At 36.1% G+C, this 14,206-nt stretch overlaps 3 protein-coding genes across 5 annotated transcripts; 1 reads left to right on the forward strand and 2 right to left on the reverse strand.

Annotated features, from left to right (window-relative positions):
• The first annotated feature begins 2,725 nt into the window (after positions 1-2,725).
• Positions 2,726-6,347, forward strand: LOC147549840 (AP2/B3-like transcriptional factor family protein). Its single transcript, XM_086666721.1, has 7 exons — positions 2,726-3,021; positions 3,162-3,230; positions 3,346-3,447; positions 4,776-4,837; positions 4,927-5,086; positions 5,179-5,385; positions 5,689-6,347. Exons 1-7 carry the CDS (start codon positions 2,944-2,946, stop codon positions 6,157-6,159), a joined length of 1,149 nt encoding a protein of 382 aa, XP_086522847.1. The 5' UTR covers positions 2,726-2,943; the 3' UTR covers positions 6,160-6,347.
• Positions 6,348-7,185: 838 nt separating this feature from the next.
• On the reverse strand, positions 7,186-9,588 carry LOC147549841 (large ribosomal subunit protein uL16-like). 3 transcript variants are annotated; one of them, XR_015237072.1, is made up of 4 exons: positions 9,367-9,504; positions 8,216-8,717; positions 7,622-7,882; positions 7,186-7,534 (listed from the first exon to the last, which is right to left on the reverse strand). XR_015237072.1 is itself a non-coding variant. In XM_086666723.1 (4 exons), the coding sequence occupies exons 1-4, from the start codon at positions 9,374-9,376 to the stop codon at positions 7,433-7,435; spliced, it is 663 nt and encodes a 220-aa protein (XP_086522849.1). In that variant the 5' UTR covers positions 9,377-9,588; the 3' UTR covers positions 7,186-7,432. The 3 variants fall into 3 exon arrangements, 2 of the variants coding, with proteins under 2 accessions (XP_086522849.1, XP_086522848.1); XM_086666723.1 differs by having other exon boundaries at positions 7,186-7,501; positions 7,801-7,882; positions 9,367-9,588; XM_086666722.1 differs by having other exon boundaries at positions 7,186-7,501; positions 7,801-7,882; positions 8,216-9,129; positions 9,185-9,445.
• A 2,045-nt stretch (positions 9,589-11,633) lies between these two features.
• Positions 11,634-14,200, reverse strand: LOC147549842 (V-type proton ATPase subunit E-like). The gene is made up of 6 exons (XM_086671502.1): positions 13,990-14,200; positions 13,312-13,412; positions 13,066-13,222; positions 12,372-12,568; positions 12,115-12,214; positions 11,634-11,946 (listed from the first exon to the last, which is right to left on the reverse strand). Exons 1-6 carry the CDS (start codon positions 14,089-14,091, stop codon positions 11,911-11,913), a joined length of 693 nt encoding a protein of 230 aa, XP_086527628.1. The 5' UTR covers positions 14,092-14,200; the 3' UTR covers positions 11,634-11,910.
• Positions 14,201-14,206: the final 6 nt, after the last annotated feature.

Genomic DNA, 14,206 nt, shown 5'->3' on the forward strand with positions numbered 1-14,206 from the left:
GTATTAGTAAAATGTTTTTTATCCATACGTTGTCAAATTTACATTTTTATCTTGTTTTATCACTTGACATTCTTACTCTTAAGTTAACAAAGTGACACAAGGTTTAATAATTTTACAACATAGGGGTACAAATATAATTTTGACAACATAAGGTTAAAACTGTCTTTTGTAGAAACATAAGGATGAAAATGTAATTTTCGCCACACAAGGATAAAAATGTCATTTTGGCTATATAAAGAGTAAATAAAACTCTTAATTGAATATTCTATTCGTAGAAATTAATTGTCAACCAAATAATACAGTAAGGAATGATATTTCGATTTCAGTGGAAATTCTGGTCGGTTCAAAAGTGGAAACGTTTTGATTAGTGTGGAAATTTTACAAACCTGCAAAAATGATCCAAATATGATATATTATGTATAACAAGACTCCTTAACTATTAAGCATAGAATAGATGTTACTACAATCACGTAGTTAAGTCGGAGGGGTATTATTGAATATTTCATTGACAATAGTACCCAAAATGTAACATTTTTTTACTGTTAGCAGTTAATAATAGTTGAAATAAGGAGCAACCGTGAACTTTTTTTTATTGTTTTGTAACAAAATCTGTTGGTATGGGGGAGTAAATACAATTACACAATTAGGTTTCGGAGTAAATTAAGTATATCCAACTTGAATTGTTACATGAGGAGGTAAATTACTAGACTAAAATATTATTTATACTAAAAGTAAACCCCATGAAAGCTCTATAGGCACCTCACATTACTGCCATAAGCACCCTCTCAAAGCCAAAAGGTTAGAGAGTTTCATCCATTAACGGGGCGCTTATGGAAATAACTTGGGGCGTCTTTGTAACTTCCCAAAAATAAACTCTAAATAGATTAGGATTTTCCACTTTGATCGCCAACTCCCTTTACAGTTTCATCACTTCTGATGTCGTCTCTTTTCTCTCTTTAGGTTTTAGTTTGATCTTGAAATCAAAATTTCGTTAAATCTTCTTAGGGTTTGGATCGTGGAGATGAAAAATGGTGAACTTAACATGAAATTTTGTAGAAAATTGAAGAAAATAATCAGGAAATTTGAAGAAAACACTGAGAATTATAAACTTTAATAGAGTTCTATAACTAGTTCGAAATTTTTGATATTTATTGTTGTTTTTATCCTGTTAATTTTTATATATTCAGTTAGTTTTAGATTTTGGCCGAAATTTAAAATTGCGTAAATTTCGGCCGAAATCTTGCAAGAAATATTGGTAAGTTGCTTTTCGTGTCACTTGTTGCTAAAACCAAATTCGATATTTTAGTCCTTGTCACAGAGTTCGTAATTCCTCAGAATAACAAATGATTACCAAACAAAAAAACTCTTATTTCCACGGAAGGAAGACTTTCTATGGAACTCTTTTATTTCCATAGGATTATTTCCTAATATCAAACTCTTTTATTTCCTTAATATGAAACTCTTTTATTTCGATATGACATGACTACTGGATTCCTAACTACTAACCGCCAATCGCAAATGAAAACAACTGTCCCTTTGAGAATGTGGCTCAACTTATTACTAACAATGCATGGAACATGAATTTACTAAATGTCTATTTCAATAGTGAGTTATGCAGGGCAATCAACAGTATCAATCTGCAGGCTCATAAAGACGATTCTATGAAATGGTTTTAACTAAATCAGGTAAATTTACCATAAAATCTATATACTATCATTTGAGAACCAAAAACTATGATTATAATATTAAAGAATGGAACTTTATATGGAAACTACCAACGATCCCGAGTATTAAACTATTTCTATGGAAATGTTGTAACAATTGCCTTCATGTGCGAAGCAAAATTGGCAAATATATACGTAATCTCAAAAACTGTGTTTACTGTGACAACGAAGAAACTATCACCCATGTCCTGCTTAACTGTTGTTTTACTCGACCCGTATGTTTCACTTTGGTATCATTACAGATAATATAACTAACATTCAGGACTGGATCCTTGAATGGATTAATTTTGAACCAGAACAAGCAGCACTTTATGCCAAAATTTATGGTTTATTTGGAGAGCTAGATGTGATAAATGTTTCTCTGCTATAGAACAATCCCCTATGCAGGTGATCATGAACATACAAGGAGCAGCAACCAGTCTTACGCGCAAGCAAACAGACGAAAAACTTGACGCAATTTGGACTCCTCCAACGAAGCCTTTTATTAAATGTAATGTGGACGCCTCCTTTTCGACGCTCTTAGACCCGGCGGGTATCGGTTGTATCATTCATGATGACCAAGCAGGATTTATCATTGCAAGAGCAGACACTATCAGAGGGCAAACAGCGGAAGAATGTGAATGTCAAGCTATTCTCCATGCAATAAAATGGGCTGAGGACCTTAAGATATCTCACTTGCACATTGAAAGCGATAACCAGAATCTCATCCGATTTCTGAACCAAGATGGCTTGACTATAGACTGGCAATCAGAGAAACTTATGGAGAATATCAAATACCTTAGCCCCTATTTCGAAGAAATCAAATTCACTTATATCTCGAGAAAGCACAATCAGATGGACTTTCAACAAAAAAAAAAAGCACAATCAGATGGCGGACAAACTAGCAAAATGGGAAAAGAAGAACCTCCTTCAACGCACGTGGCACTCCGTTCATGAGCTTAATAATGATCTTGATGTGTAGTTTTTTTTCTTCATGTTTTCTTTCAAAAAAAAAAAAAAATGGTAGCAATCGTGGTTACACATATAGAGAGGAAAACCCTACAAAGAATAATGCTACCCCAGGGAAGAAGTCTGGATGGACCGACAGAAATACTCTATCCAAAATTCAAAACTCAAAAGGACCTAAAAAGGGCGCGATCTTTCCAATTCCCCACTCCCTGTGTACTTGGAAATAGTCTTCTTCTTCCCTCTTTCTTCAGTTTCAATCGATACTTCCACCATGGCTAAAGACAACAACAACAACTCCTATGAAGAAGCTCGGAAGCAACGTCTTCAAGACAACATGAAACGATTCGAAGTCCTCATCTCTCTCTCTCTCTTTCTCTCTAAAAATGATTATCTGTTTTGCTACTCTCATGTTTATCTCCTCCAGATACGTTTTTTCTGAAATATTTTTCAGTTGTTAATCTGTTTCTTTTGATGTGTTTTGGGTTTCAGGATTTGGGTATTGCAAAGATGTCCAAGGGTTTAATAGAGGCTACAAAATCATCTGAAAACAAATCTCCTGTAAGCTGGTTGAGTTTTTTGTGGAACTTTTCTTTAACATTAGAGTATCTATCTGGTTGAGTTTTTGATTTCATTATTATCCTTTTTATTTGTATTGAAAACTTTAATTTTGTAGAAAAATCAAGTCAAATCCAGATCAAGGACGGTCCCAACAAGTCCAGAAGCAGTGAGACGTTCGTCACGTCCACGCAGCTTAGTTACTTCTTACCAGGATGAGGTAAGGGTTGATCTATCTTCTTAAATTAGGATACGCTTAAACGTTATGTTAGAGCTTAAATTAGGGATAAGCTCGTTTTTGGGGCTTTATGCAACCTAGAAAATGTATTTTTGTGAAAAACCCTAAGACCATTTTCATAACACAAGACCATAACAAGTATTAGCACAAAACCAATTAGCAGCGAGTAATCGAGCTTAGATATTATTTAGTTGGTCGTGAGAATTTCTTGCCCATGTGAGGCTATCCTCACAAGCTTCCTAACATGCGGTGTTCTTTGCGTGTCTAATGTGTAGCACATGTGATTGTTAGACCTATCATGTGCAGGGCTCGTGAAGCCTTATGCCAGGAAGAAATCTCGTAGCAATTGGGCTTGAGCATGGGTGTCAAAAGCGGGGTAATATCAATAAAATTTTGGGGTTTGGGGTCTGCATACTTATATTTACATTAATCTAACGCAACTCTGAATGATATTATAAGTTTTAGAGTATGTTATAATAAGACGATCTACTTGATGGGTATCATCTTCACGCATTTACTCTAATAGTCTAAAGAGTAAAAACATGTTTTAAAATGTGGTAGCTGCATGTGCCTCAAGGCAAGGCGGTCTATTTCCACCTCGAGACGTACACAACTACAATAAGAAACCATACAAAACAAAGCAAAACTTAGAGCATCCTTTAGGTTTATGCAACATAAGAAGTAACAACATTTATGTTTCTTGTTTGTTAAACACTTAAGTCTTTGTATGATTGTAGCAAAGATAGAAAGACTATATTATCTTATCTTTCTACATAAATGGTATCATTTTTTCTAAATGAATTGGTGTGCGCCTATTGTGCATCGAGACATATGACTCAAGGCAACACTTCGCTTCTTCGTAGCAAACCACACTGAGGCTTCATTATGTGTTTTAGACATTGGCCTAAAGCATGTTATGCTATCCTATCTAATCTGGAAAACTTCGTAAGAAATTGAAGTCTCCTGGGTAAGGCGAGCTCAGTGGCATAGACCAGTATTCATAATTGTTGCTAATGGGTAACCAGTTGGATCATGAGCCTTGTAGTAGGTTATGGTACATCTTCATTCAAGAAACAAACTAAACTTTTCTTAAGGTGGCAAGTGCAATGTATTTGAAGGGATGTGCCGACCCTGATTTAACAAATGAGAAGAGTTAAAAAGGTTGTGCTAATCGTGGTACTATAAGTCGATCAGACAGTGTTCAAATCCTTCACCAAAATGGTGTTATTGTATAAATAACCATAGGTTATGACTACGATTTGGGTACTATGTTTGAAACAAAATCAACTAATCCTTATCATACGTTACAGTTTCATGAAGAAGATCGTCCTCTCCGTAAAAGGTCAAGGTCAACGTCAATGTCATCAACAAGGTAAAATCTCTATCTTATTTAGCAGAACATGTCCATAAAATCCATTTGTTAGCTACTTGAGTTGCTAATAGTAATTTGATTTTACTTAGTTACATAGCAAGACCACTTGACGAAATAAAGGTTGCAACTTATGAAGAACGAGCTTACGCAATGAAACGCGCTGAGATTTTTCAGAGTAATTTAAACTCTGGACATCCGTCTTGTATTAAATCGATGGTCCGTTCACACGTCTACAGCTGTTTTTGGCTGGTAAGTAACATAATAATATGAAATCTTTCAGTTTCTTTCTCCATGTAGACAGGAAATGTAAACAGTAACTTACCGCTTGTAATGATCCTAAGGGTCTTCCAAACACATTCTGCAAGAAACATCTTCCGTCAAAAGAATGGAGAATGGTGTTAGAAGATGAGACTGGTTTGGAGTATGATGCTGTCTATATTGGAAGCAGATCAGGTTTAAGTGGTGGTTGGAGAGGTTTTGCTTTAGATCATAAGTTGGATGATGGAGATGCAGTTCTATTTGAGCTCACAGAGCCAGCCAGATTCAAGGTAAACTTCCCATTTGAACGCTAACTTTTATTAACCTTCTAAATACAATTTGCTGTGAGCTCTTCTCTGATATGAAGCTTAAGGTGGTGATTAACTTTATTCGATCGCCTGAACTTGTCTGAATACTTGTTTTGCCCAGAGGTACAAGAGGCACTTCAAAACGTATAATTCAGACTCGAAATCAGTCGGAATCAGTCATTTCGACGAGTCGGGCAAAAACAAACATTTAGAAATCAACTCGAGTCAGATCTGAGTTTTAGTGAATATTTTAATGAATACTGATTCTTTTACTTTCTTGTACAGGTCTATGTTTTTAGACCATATGATGATGAGGTTGGAGATGTTGCAGCAGCAGAACTGAAACAAGCTAGAGAGACAAAATCTCTCAACTCAAAGAAAGCTAAAAAGTCTGATTCAGACGATGACATGGATGAAGAAGATGTTGCTGAAGTTACCGAAGTTAGAAAGAGGAAAGCTTCTAAACCAAAGAAACCAACAAGAACAAAAACTACAGATGGGTCTGCTCCTCCAACGCTTCGACAGACTCGAAACTCAAGAAAGACAGCTACAGTTGATGAGAACAATAGTGTTCCTATTTCTCAGGAACTATCATCAGAATCCGAAAAGGAGACCAAGGAAAGCGACAAAGAGGCTGAAAATGTTAATGAGATGGCTAAAGAAGTCAAGGAAGAAGCTGAAGAAGCCGCTAAACAAGTTGATTCCAAATCAGTTCGAAAGACTCGAAAAACAAAGATGTTTAGAAGGAGATATTAGTAGCCTGGGACGGAAAGGGATGTTCGGGGAATTGGTCCGATGCAATTTTGTTTTCCAAGTAGAGGGGAATGCGTCTCCCCATCCTGTTTTCTAAGTTCAAGTAGTTCACTCTTGTCTAGTTACTACACTTATGAGCTGCAACTATATATAGTAAGATATATATATATATATATATTTTGTTGTTCTCATTCCCTTTTTCTTTATCTACATTTAACCTCAGATTTGATACATATAGGTTTACACAAGTTCCTTTAACATATCAAATGAGACAGACACCTTCATCAAAAAAAAAAAATGAGACAGACACATTATTTACATTTTGGGCGTACTTGTCGTATGACCTGTGTGGCTGTGTCAATTACTAGGGTAGGCGTCAATGGGTTACCAATTACTAGGTAGGTGTTCGATGGGTTACTGACCTGTGTGGCTGTGTCAATTACCAGGGTAGGCGTCAATGGGTTACCAATTACTAGGTAGGTGTTCGAGGGTTACTGATATTTCCTACTCATCCAAACTGAACTAAACCTAACCGATAAAGTGCTAGATTTGGTTCATTTTTTTCTGCTTTGGCTCGGTCCAGTTGATCGATCTAAATACTAGACCTACTATATTATGTAATATAAACCAAATTGATCTAAATACTAAGTTAGGCGTCCACCGAACCAATATAATGCTTAATTCGGCCAACCCATCCTTACTCAACTAAGCGGAACCAATGAAAAGAAGTGCTAGACTTTATCGGTTCAGTTGATCGATCTAAGCACGTTTCGCCCCTAACAAGATTTATGGCGGACTATTTGTATACAAGTATACAACTGCAATCTGAATGGTTGGACTCACGGATTCAGATTCTTTACAAAGTACAAACAAGGCATTCAGAGTAAAAAAGAACTCTAATATCCTACTCTAACCAATTCGGACCATGAATCGAATTAGAAAACAACAATACCCAAGACTGCAATAAAATCATGAATGATACCAGTGGTTTGGAATTGTTGCAAGTTTATAGGGTTGCATATCTTCCTGTAGTTGTAAATCTATGAAGTTCCAATATTAGTGCAAGAATAAGAGATACATTCTTCTCATAGAAATAAACAACTTAAATGTAAAAATAACATAAAACTCATGTCTTATAAACGAAAGATCAGTCAAGTGCTGCATTCTGCTCCCATTGAATCCAAAACTTAAATAGTAACACTAATTGGTCCACAAGTACTTCAAATAGAGAAACTAAAATTTTATGTTCTTCTCTACTAACACCAAATGAGTTGTTCTAAGCCACTGCATCCAAAAAAGCTTGTCCCGGCTGACGGTTTGCCAATCGTCCATGGCATCCAAGAAGCTGCACATATTGAATGAGAGTATCATTAGTTTTCTAGTTCATTTGAATATATTATTATTTAATTGTAGCTGTATAGATGAGGTTTGGCTATTTTAATAACATTAACAACTCGAGCCAAACTGGAATTTAAGTTTCATGGATATTTATGATGATTAGTGAATCTAGAACATATACATCAGTCTTGATGGATTTTGGTTCATGTAAATGAAGTGGTTCTCGAGGGAAGTATAGTTTAATGCTACAAAAGCATATCGAGTAGGGTATAAGACAATAATGAAAATCTATGTTGGAAAACAAACCTTGGCATTGACACCATCTGAAACAATTCTGTTCTCTGACTTCCATTTCACGTAATCAGTTCGGCTGTACTTGGTGAATCCCCTGAAAACAAGTAGAACAACAAGAATAAGTTAGTGACCAAAGTAATTCACCCCTACACAGATCTCCATTGATTTAGCTTTCGAAGGAAATAAAATATTCCAAAAAGAAGTCCTAGAATTTTCTAGGAGTTGTATCAATTAAAGATTTAGCATGTGTAAATGGCGTGTCCTATCAATCGTCCAAACAAAATGACTGATAATCTAGCATAACCGAGCAGATATCTTGCCCACTTATGGATAACAATGAACAAATAACAATATCAACATATTCCTTCCAACTAGATAAAGATCCATTTCATGAATTCGTAGACAGAAGAAATACTAAAATTCGTACCATTTCCTGCTGACAATAATCTTTTGACGACCAGGGAATTTGAACTTAGCACGACGAAGAGCTTCTTGTGCATTGTTACCGTTTGTGTCCTTGCAACGAACAGATAAGAGAACCTGACCAATGCTAACCCTAGCACAAACACCTTGTGGTTTTCCAAAAGCACCTCTCATACCAGTCTGGAGTCTATCAGCTCCAGCGCACGAAAGCATCTTGTTAATACGAAGAACATGGAAAGGATGAACCCTAACTCTCAAATGGAAAGCGTCCTTTCCAGCAAACTTGGTCATGTACTTGTTGCAGGCAATACGAGCAGCCTCCAAAGCCTCACTGGAGACATTTTCCTTCTCCCAACTTACCAAGTGGACACAGAAGGGGAACTCATCAACTCCTTTCCTTTTCATGCCGACATCATAAATCCTGATCTTTGGGTCAGGAACACCACGACAGTACCTTGATTTTGGGTACGGCTTGTTCTTGATCTGCCTGTAGCACCTAGCTGGTCCTGTAATTGTGAAGACAACCCAACCCATTAAACTCCATGAAAGTTATTGTGCACAGAATCTATAGGTATACAATATAGTTAAACAATCTCTGAAACCCGAGGAATCTATATGTACGCCAAATCGACAGAAAATGAGAAACAGGTGAAACAATTAAACGAACTTGCATTTAACGACAATCATTTTCTACATTCTTCATCCAATCTTTGAATCATCAAAAATGTAATGCATAAGTATTAGAAAATCTGAAAGCTGAAACCATTTTTCCCAAAACTCAGAATCTATTATACTTAATGGGTCAATACACAGACAATCACATGAATCCAGGTTTAGGTCGAGCAGAACGGATTCAAATGAAAGATCTGATTATGCCTAAAACTATAAACTAAGCTCTTAAATAATCAAGATAGTCTCCTAAAATACCCATTTTTAGAACATGTATAGATTAGGTTTAGAAGCAAATCTGAACATAAGAAAATATATAACTGAACACAAAAATATCATCGTCACGATTGATAGTCAACAAAAACGAAAGGGTAATTTATCATTATCGACACGATTACGAAAGAGAAAATCTAAACAACAACATCATTAACGTCTAATCAGAGAAAACGAAAAAGTAAAATCTAATAAAGACATGGATTAACTCACTTCTACCCATGGCGAACTCCTCCTTCCTCTTACGGTAGCTAGGGTTTCGTTAGAAATGGAGCGAAATCGCTGTAACCCTAGAAAATTGAGGTTGAGGCTGTTAATGAATTTATATAGGGTTTACTATTTCAGAACCCTAACGGCGAGGGCTTATTTGATTGAAACATCGTGTATTGAACCGTTATAAACACAATAACGCCGTTAGTTAGATACCCGTTTACCGTTACTTAACTAGCCTGGAGACCCGGAGTACTTCTAACCCGATTACTCGATACTTAACTAACCCGGAAAGCCGGAGTAGATTTTCTCTGTCCTGGTTTTCTGACCAAATTAGCCCGGAAATAACCAACTTCTAACTCGTGCATAATTGTTCGAATTTTTCACGGTGTATTCTCCTCATAACCAGAACAAGCATTTACTACAGTCATTGCATCACCCTCAATAACACAAGGAGATTGAGTTAATTTGCGAGCCATTCGAATAGTAAGAAGCGCCGCTTTAGCCTCAGGTTCTAAGTCATTCCTGGTTGTGTCGTGCCTCGTATATGCAAATACGGAATCACCATTACTAATTTACTATAACGACAAATCAACCCAAGAGCTTCTTTCCCGTCTTTATAAGATGCATCAAAATTAATTTTGATCCCTCCATGCTTTGGGGCCAGCCATACCGATGGGTGTAGAATGTTCTCAACTGTCTTTTGCTCGGTCGTGGTAGCCTTAATCCCCTCAAGTCCTGCATCATTATCATTGCTTTCTGTACAATCTTACGACTGTTTGGAGGTATATTCTCAAAAACCATTTTGTTTATCGCCTTCCATATGAACCAAGAGGTATATAACCGCAAAAGTATGACACTTTCATTTTCATCACTAGAGATCCATCGACATAATATACTGGAAAACGATTCCTCATCCTCGAATCTTACTCCTATTGGTGGTAAAATCCATGTTTCTTTTGCCACTCTGCATCTTCGAAATATATGGTCAATATCCTCCTCGTCCTCCATGTTACAGACCGAACAAACCTTCATAGCATGCGGGGTAAACCTTAATGCTATCTTTTTTATGGGAAGCACATTTGGAGTAGCTCAACGATCTTGTCACTCTTGTGTGTGAACTGTATTCCTGTACCTCTTAGCAACATCAATTTTTTCCCCTACCAATATATATTAGTATAAGTGTATAACTCAGATTACCGACCTTCTCTTTTCAACAATGGTATATACACATTTAACTCGTTAGATGAGTGTGGTTAAAGGTAAATGTTCGGGAAACATAAATCTATTCTATTCTTTTTCCTTTTAAAATGAGCAGACTCCAACAAAATACATACAAAGTTAAATATATAGTTTAGTGGTTATTTAGTGTGTCTGGACTTTACGTAGTCTGAAATTCGAGACGTTTTCCACACATCTATATTACACGGTTGTTCCATCCGTTAGCAAATTTTTGTTGTTTTCAACAAATTATGATCATATTACATATCTAGCTCATTTCAATACTTTAAATGAGGTATGGGCAAAATCGATAGTTGGGCTTGTGTACGTGACAAATGTTCAAATCTTCTTCAATTCATATGTTTGATTAGTTTCGGTGGATATATAGAAGTCTTCGAGTATTGAGTCACAAACATTGTCTTCACAATAGGTAACTAATTATCGGGGCTACTTTATTTGCAGTGCTAAACTCTACTAGCATCAAACTAAAATTAGAAAATAAGTACTTCGGTCAAAAGAAGAAAATAAAAGAAAAGAATTAAATTCAATCAGTCACACATCTCTTAACTCGGTTGAGACCACAAAAATGTCAGGGCGACCACGATACTACATGAGATATTGACATAACCACTTTGTATGAAGGCTAGAAGCTATGTCATGATAAAACTAATTTTTGAATGATATATGAGTCTTGGGTTGGTTATATAGATCTGGTGAGAAGGGCCATCTTTGGCAGAAGCCAGACTTTAGAAAGTGGTATAGAAGGACTATAGTGCAACTAAATACTGAGTTGAATGATACATGGCTGTGAATCTTTTAATAGCCAACCTCATCACATTTTTAAATCATATGTTGCCCTATCTAATCATGTTAGTTTTTTCAACGTGTCGATTATATTTATACTTGAGAAATTTATTATTTTTGACACTATTCAATGTTTATATTTCTATATCAAATCTCTAAATCTAGCTATGACGGATTGAGACCCATTTTCTATTTCCTACTCCGAAAAGCATATCTTTTACATCTTATAGACAAATGCTATCATATCCTATCATCATTTTTATTCGAATCTAAAAAAACAACCCGAAATAAGACCGAGTTCAATTCATTGAGAGAGAATATAAAAAAGCATACAAGTTAACCATATACTACAAAAAATTCATCATTATCAGAGCATTCATATTCCCTAGCTTCAAAAGCAGTTAGGCTAGCTGAAAACACGGTTGGTCATATGCTTTAACGACCCAAGACCTGATCTAGCATTCATGGAGAATGAATGCCCATTCTTTATTACCGATTGAGCATAGAATAGTTTGATTTTCATCACGCACCCACCTTTCCCATGAGGTGCTTCCGGATCTGCACGCATAGAAAGAGGCGAGTTCACGTTCAAGTTCAAGGAAATGAAGTCTCATTTGAATACGAACTATGAACGAATCTTATGGTATGTTGGACTAAGGAACATTAGTTAAATATATATCCTTTGGCCAAACGGAACTGGTATTATGGTTTTTGAGGAAGTACTACCTCTGGCAGCTTCTTTTGGAAACAAACATCCAATCTCGCATCGAGGGTGTTCTCACATACAATTTTCCCATCTTGTGAAGCTAATACCACTCCTCCTGAGCTATTAACCATTGAAAGAAACACGAAACTTAGAAGCTATACCCACTGAGTTTTTAGGTTCTAGAATCAAGAAAATGAGTATCTATTTAAGAAGTAGATACAACAAATCTAATACATAAATCAAATGTAAGATAATAGAATGTCAAATGTACTATTACCAGAAGTTGCCATGAGAAGGCTTGTCCTTTGGTGGTGGAGGTGGGAGATAAACGTTATCGAGTGTAACTTTTGGGACATGAACTTTAGCCTTTTGAGCATATTCTTGGGTTGCTTTCTCCAAAACAGATTGTACAAGCACGCGATCAACTTCTCTACACCGTAGCAACGCTGCCGGCTCTTTCAACCGTAGCAAGCTCTAGTAAAACAACAATTCTACATGTTACCAAATGAGTCATAATCGTGTTTTGTGAGAAAATAGTCCCACATGGACCATTTACGTCTTCTGGTCATGTATATAGTATTACTTGGTCATAGATCAAAAGATTAATGCAGTACCTTAAACTTGACCATTGAGACTGACTCTCCTTAAACACTGGCTCATAAAGAAAAGGTTGGGCTAGACATATCTACTTAGGTCTAAAGTTACACACTCCAGACTCTCTAACACTAGCTGATACCATACACCATTAGGTCTAACTCTCTTTAAGCCCAACTGGCACAAAATGAAAGAATTGCCGAATACATTCACGTTTACACATTCTAATGCCCAACACTGTGGGAAACTATATTAGTTTTTTTTTTGAATTGGTAAGCGTGTGCCTCGAACCCTTGACCTCTAAGTTGGAAGACTTACCTCTTACCACTTGAGCCAAGGGTTGTTGGCGGAAAACTATATTAGTTAACATGTCTTACTTGAACAATCAAGTCTTTGAGAAGTTTGGAATATCCGTTCTTGTCGTTAGTAACCTTCAAAAGATCTTTCGCAGCTGAATCCTTCATAGAGTTCACCAAATCATCTTGTGCTTGAAGAACCTTAATACGCGATGCGTTCAACTGCATCGAATATTCGCTACATGAAAATATCAATAATTAGTAAGTACCAATGTAATTAACAAACTTAAGAAGAAATTTGGGCACAAAATGATCATTGTGTCTCACATTTTTTTACGAACTTCGACTTGCTTTGTCTTACGCTCAAACTCTTGTCTAACTTTCTTCTTTTCAGCTTCAAATAGTTGCAGTTTTTCGATGTTGAATTCCTATCAGAAGGAAAAAAAACTACTGTATACATAACTACGTAAATTCATAATTACCATACATTATAAAAGAAAAATGAAGAAAGAAAAAAAAAATGTTCATTTACGAAATCACAAAGCTAGTTTCTCACTTTCTCCTTTGATAAACTTTATTCTCTTCAAAAAGAATAAAACCTAATGGCTAAAGGTTTTATGTGTAGTCAAATTGTTGCCTACAAATAACTGCATCTAAAATTCATACGTTACCCACATACGAAAACACACGAAAACCTAAAAAACAGATCCGTCCCAATAGCGAACGAACGTCCCAATAGTGAACGAACAAGACTAGCATCCGACAGGGCTCTGGCTAATGAGTTCTCTCACATCCATATTCATATCATCTTTTCTACGAACACCATTACCTAATTATGTTGATCAAACTCATCTCTTTAATTATTACTACATGAATTTTAGAAGGTGGGATTGTTCATTTTAATGTTTTCCAACAATGTGGGATAAAGATAATTATATAATCTGAAAATCTATTTAAACCTAAAAATTTATGGAACCATTATGAGGGACAGAGATGGGGGGGGACCTCTTCAGCAGAGACAGAGATCTCATTTGCTTTCTCTTCAGCTTCTTGCCTAATGAATCTGACCATCTGTTGAATCTGCTTTGATACATCTGCATCATTCATCTTTCTCTCTCTACTTTTTTCTTCTCTCTAACTCTAGTCTTTGATATTCTCTCTTACCCTTTCTGGTTATGTTTTTGTCTTCAATGTTCATTTTTACCATGAGGTTCTGATATAG

The sequence above is a fragment of the Eschscholzia californica genome, unplaced genomic scaffold (genome assembly GCF_041429995.1).
Source record: "Eschscholzia californica isolate CP2 unplaced genomic scaffold, dmEscCali1.0.p SCAF_3, whole genome shotgun sequence".
In the NCBI taxonomy this organism is placed as follows: Eukaryota; Viridiplantae; Streptophyta; class Magnoliopsida; order Ranunculales; family Papaveraceae; genus Eschscholzia; species Eschscholzia californica.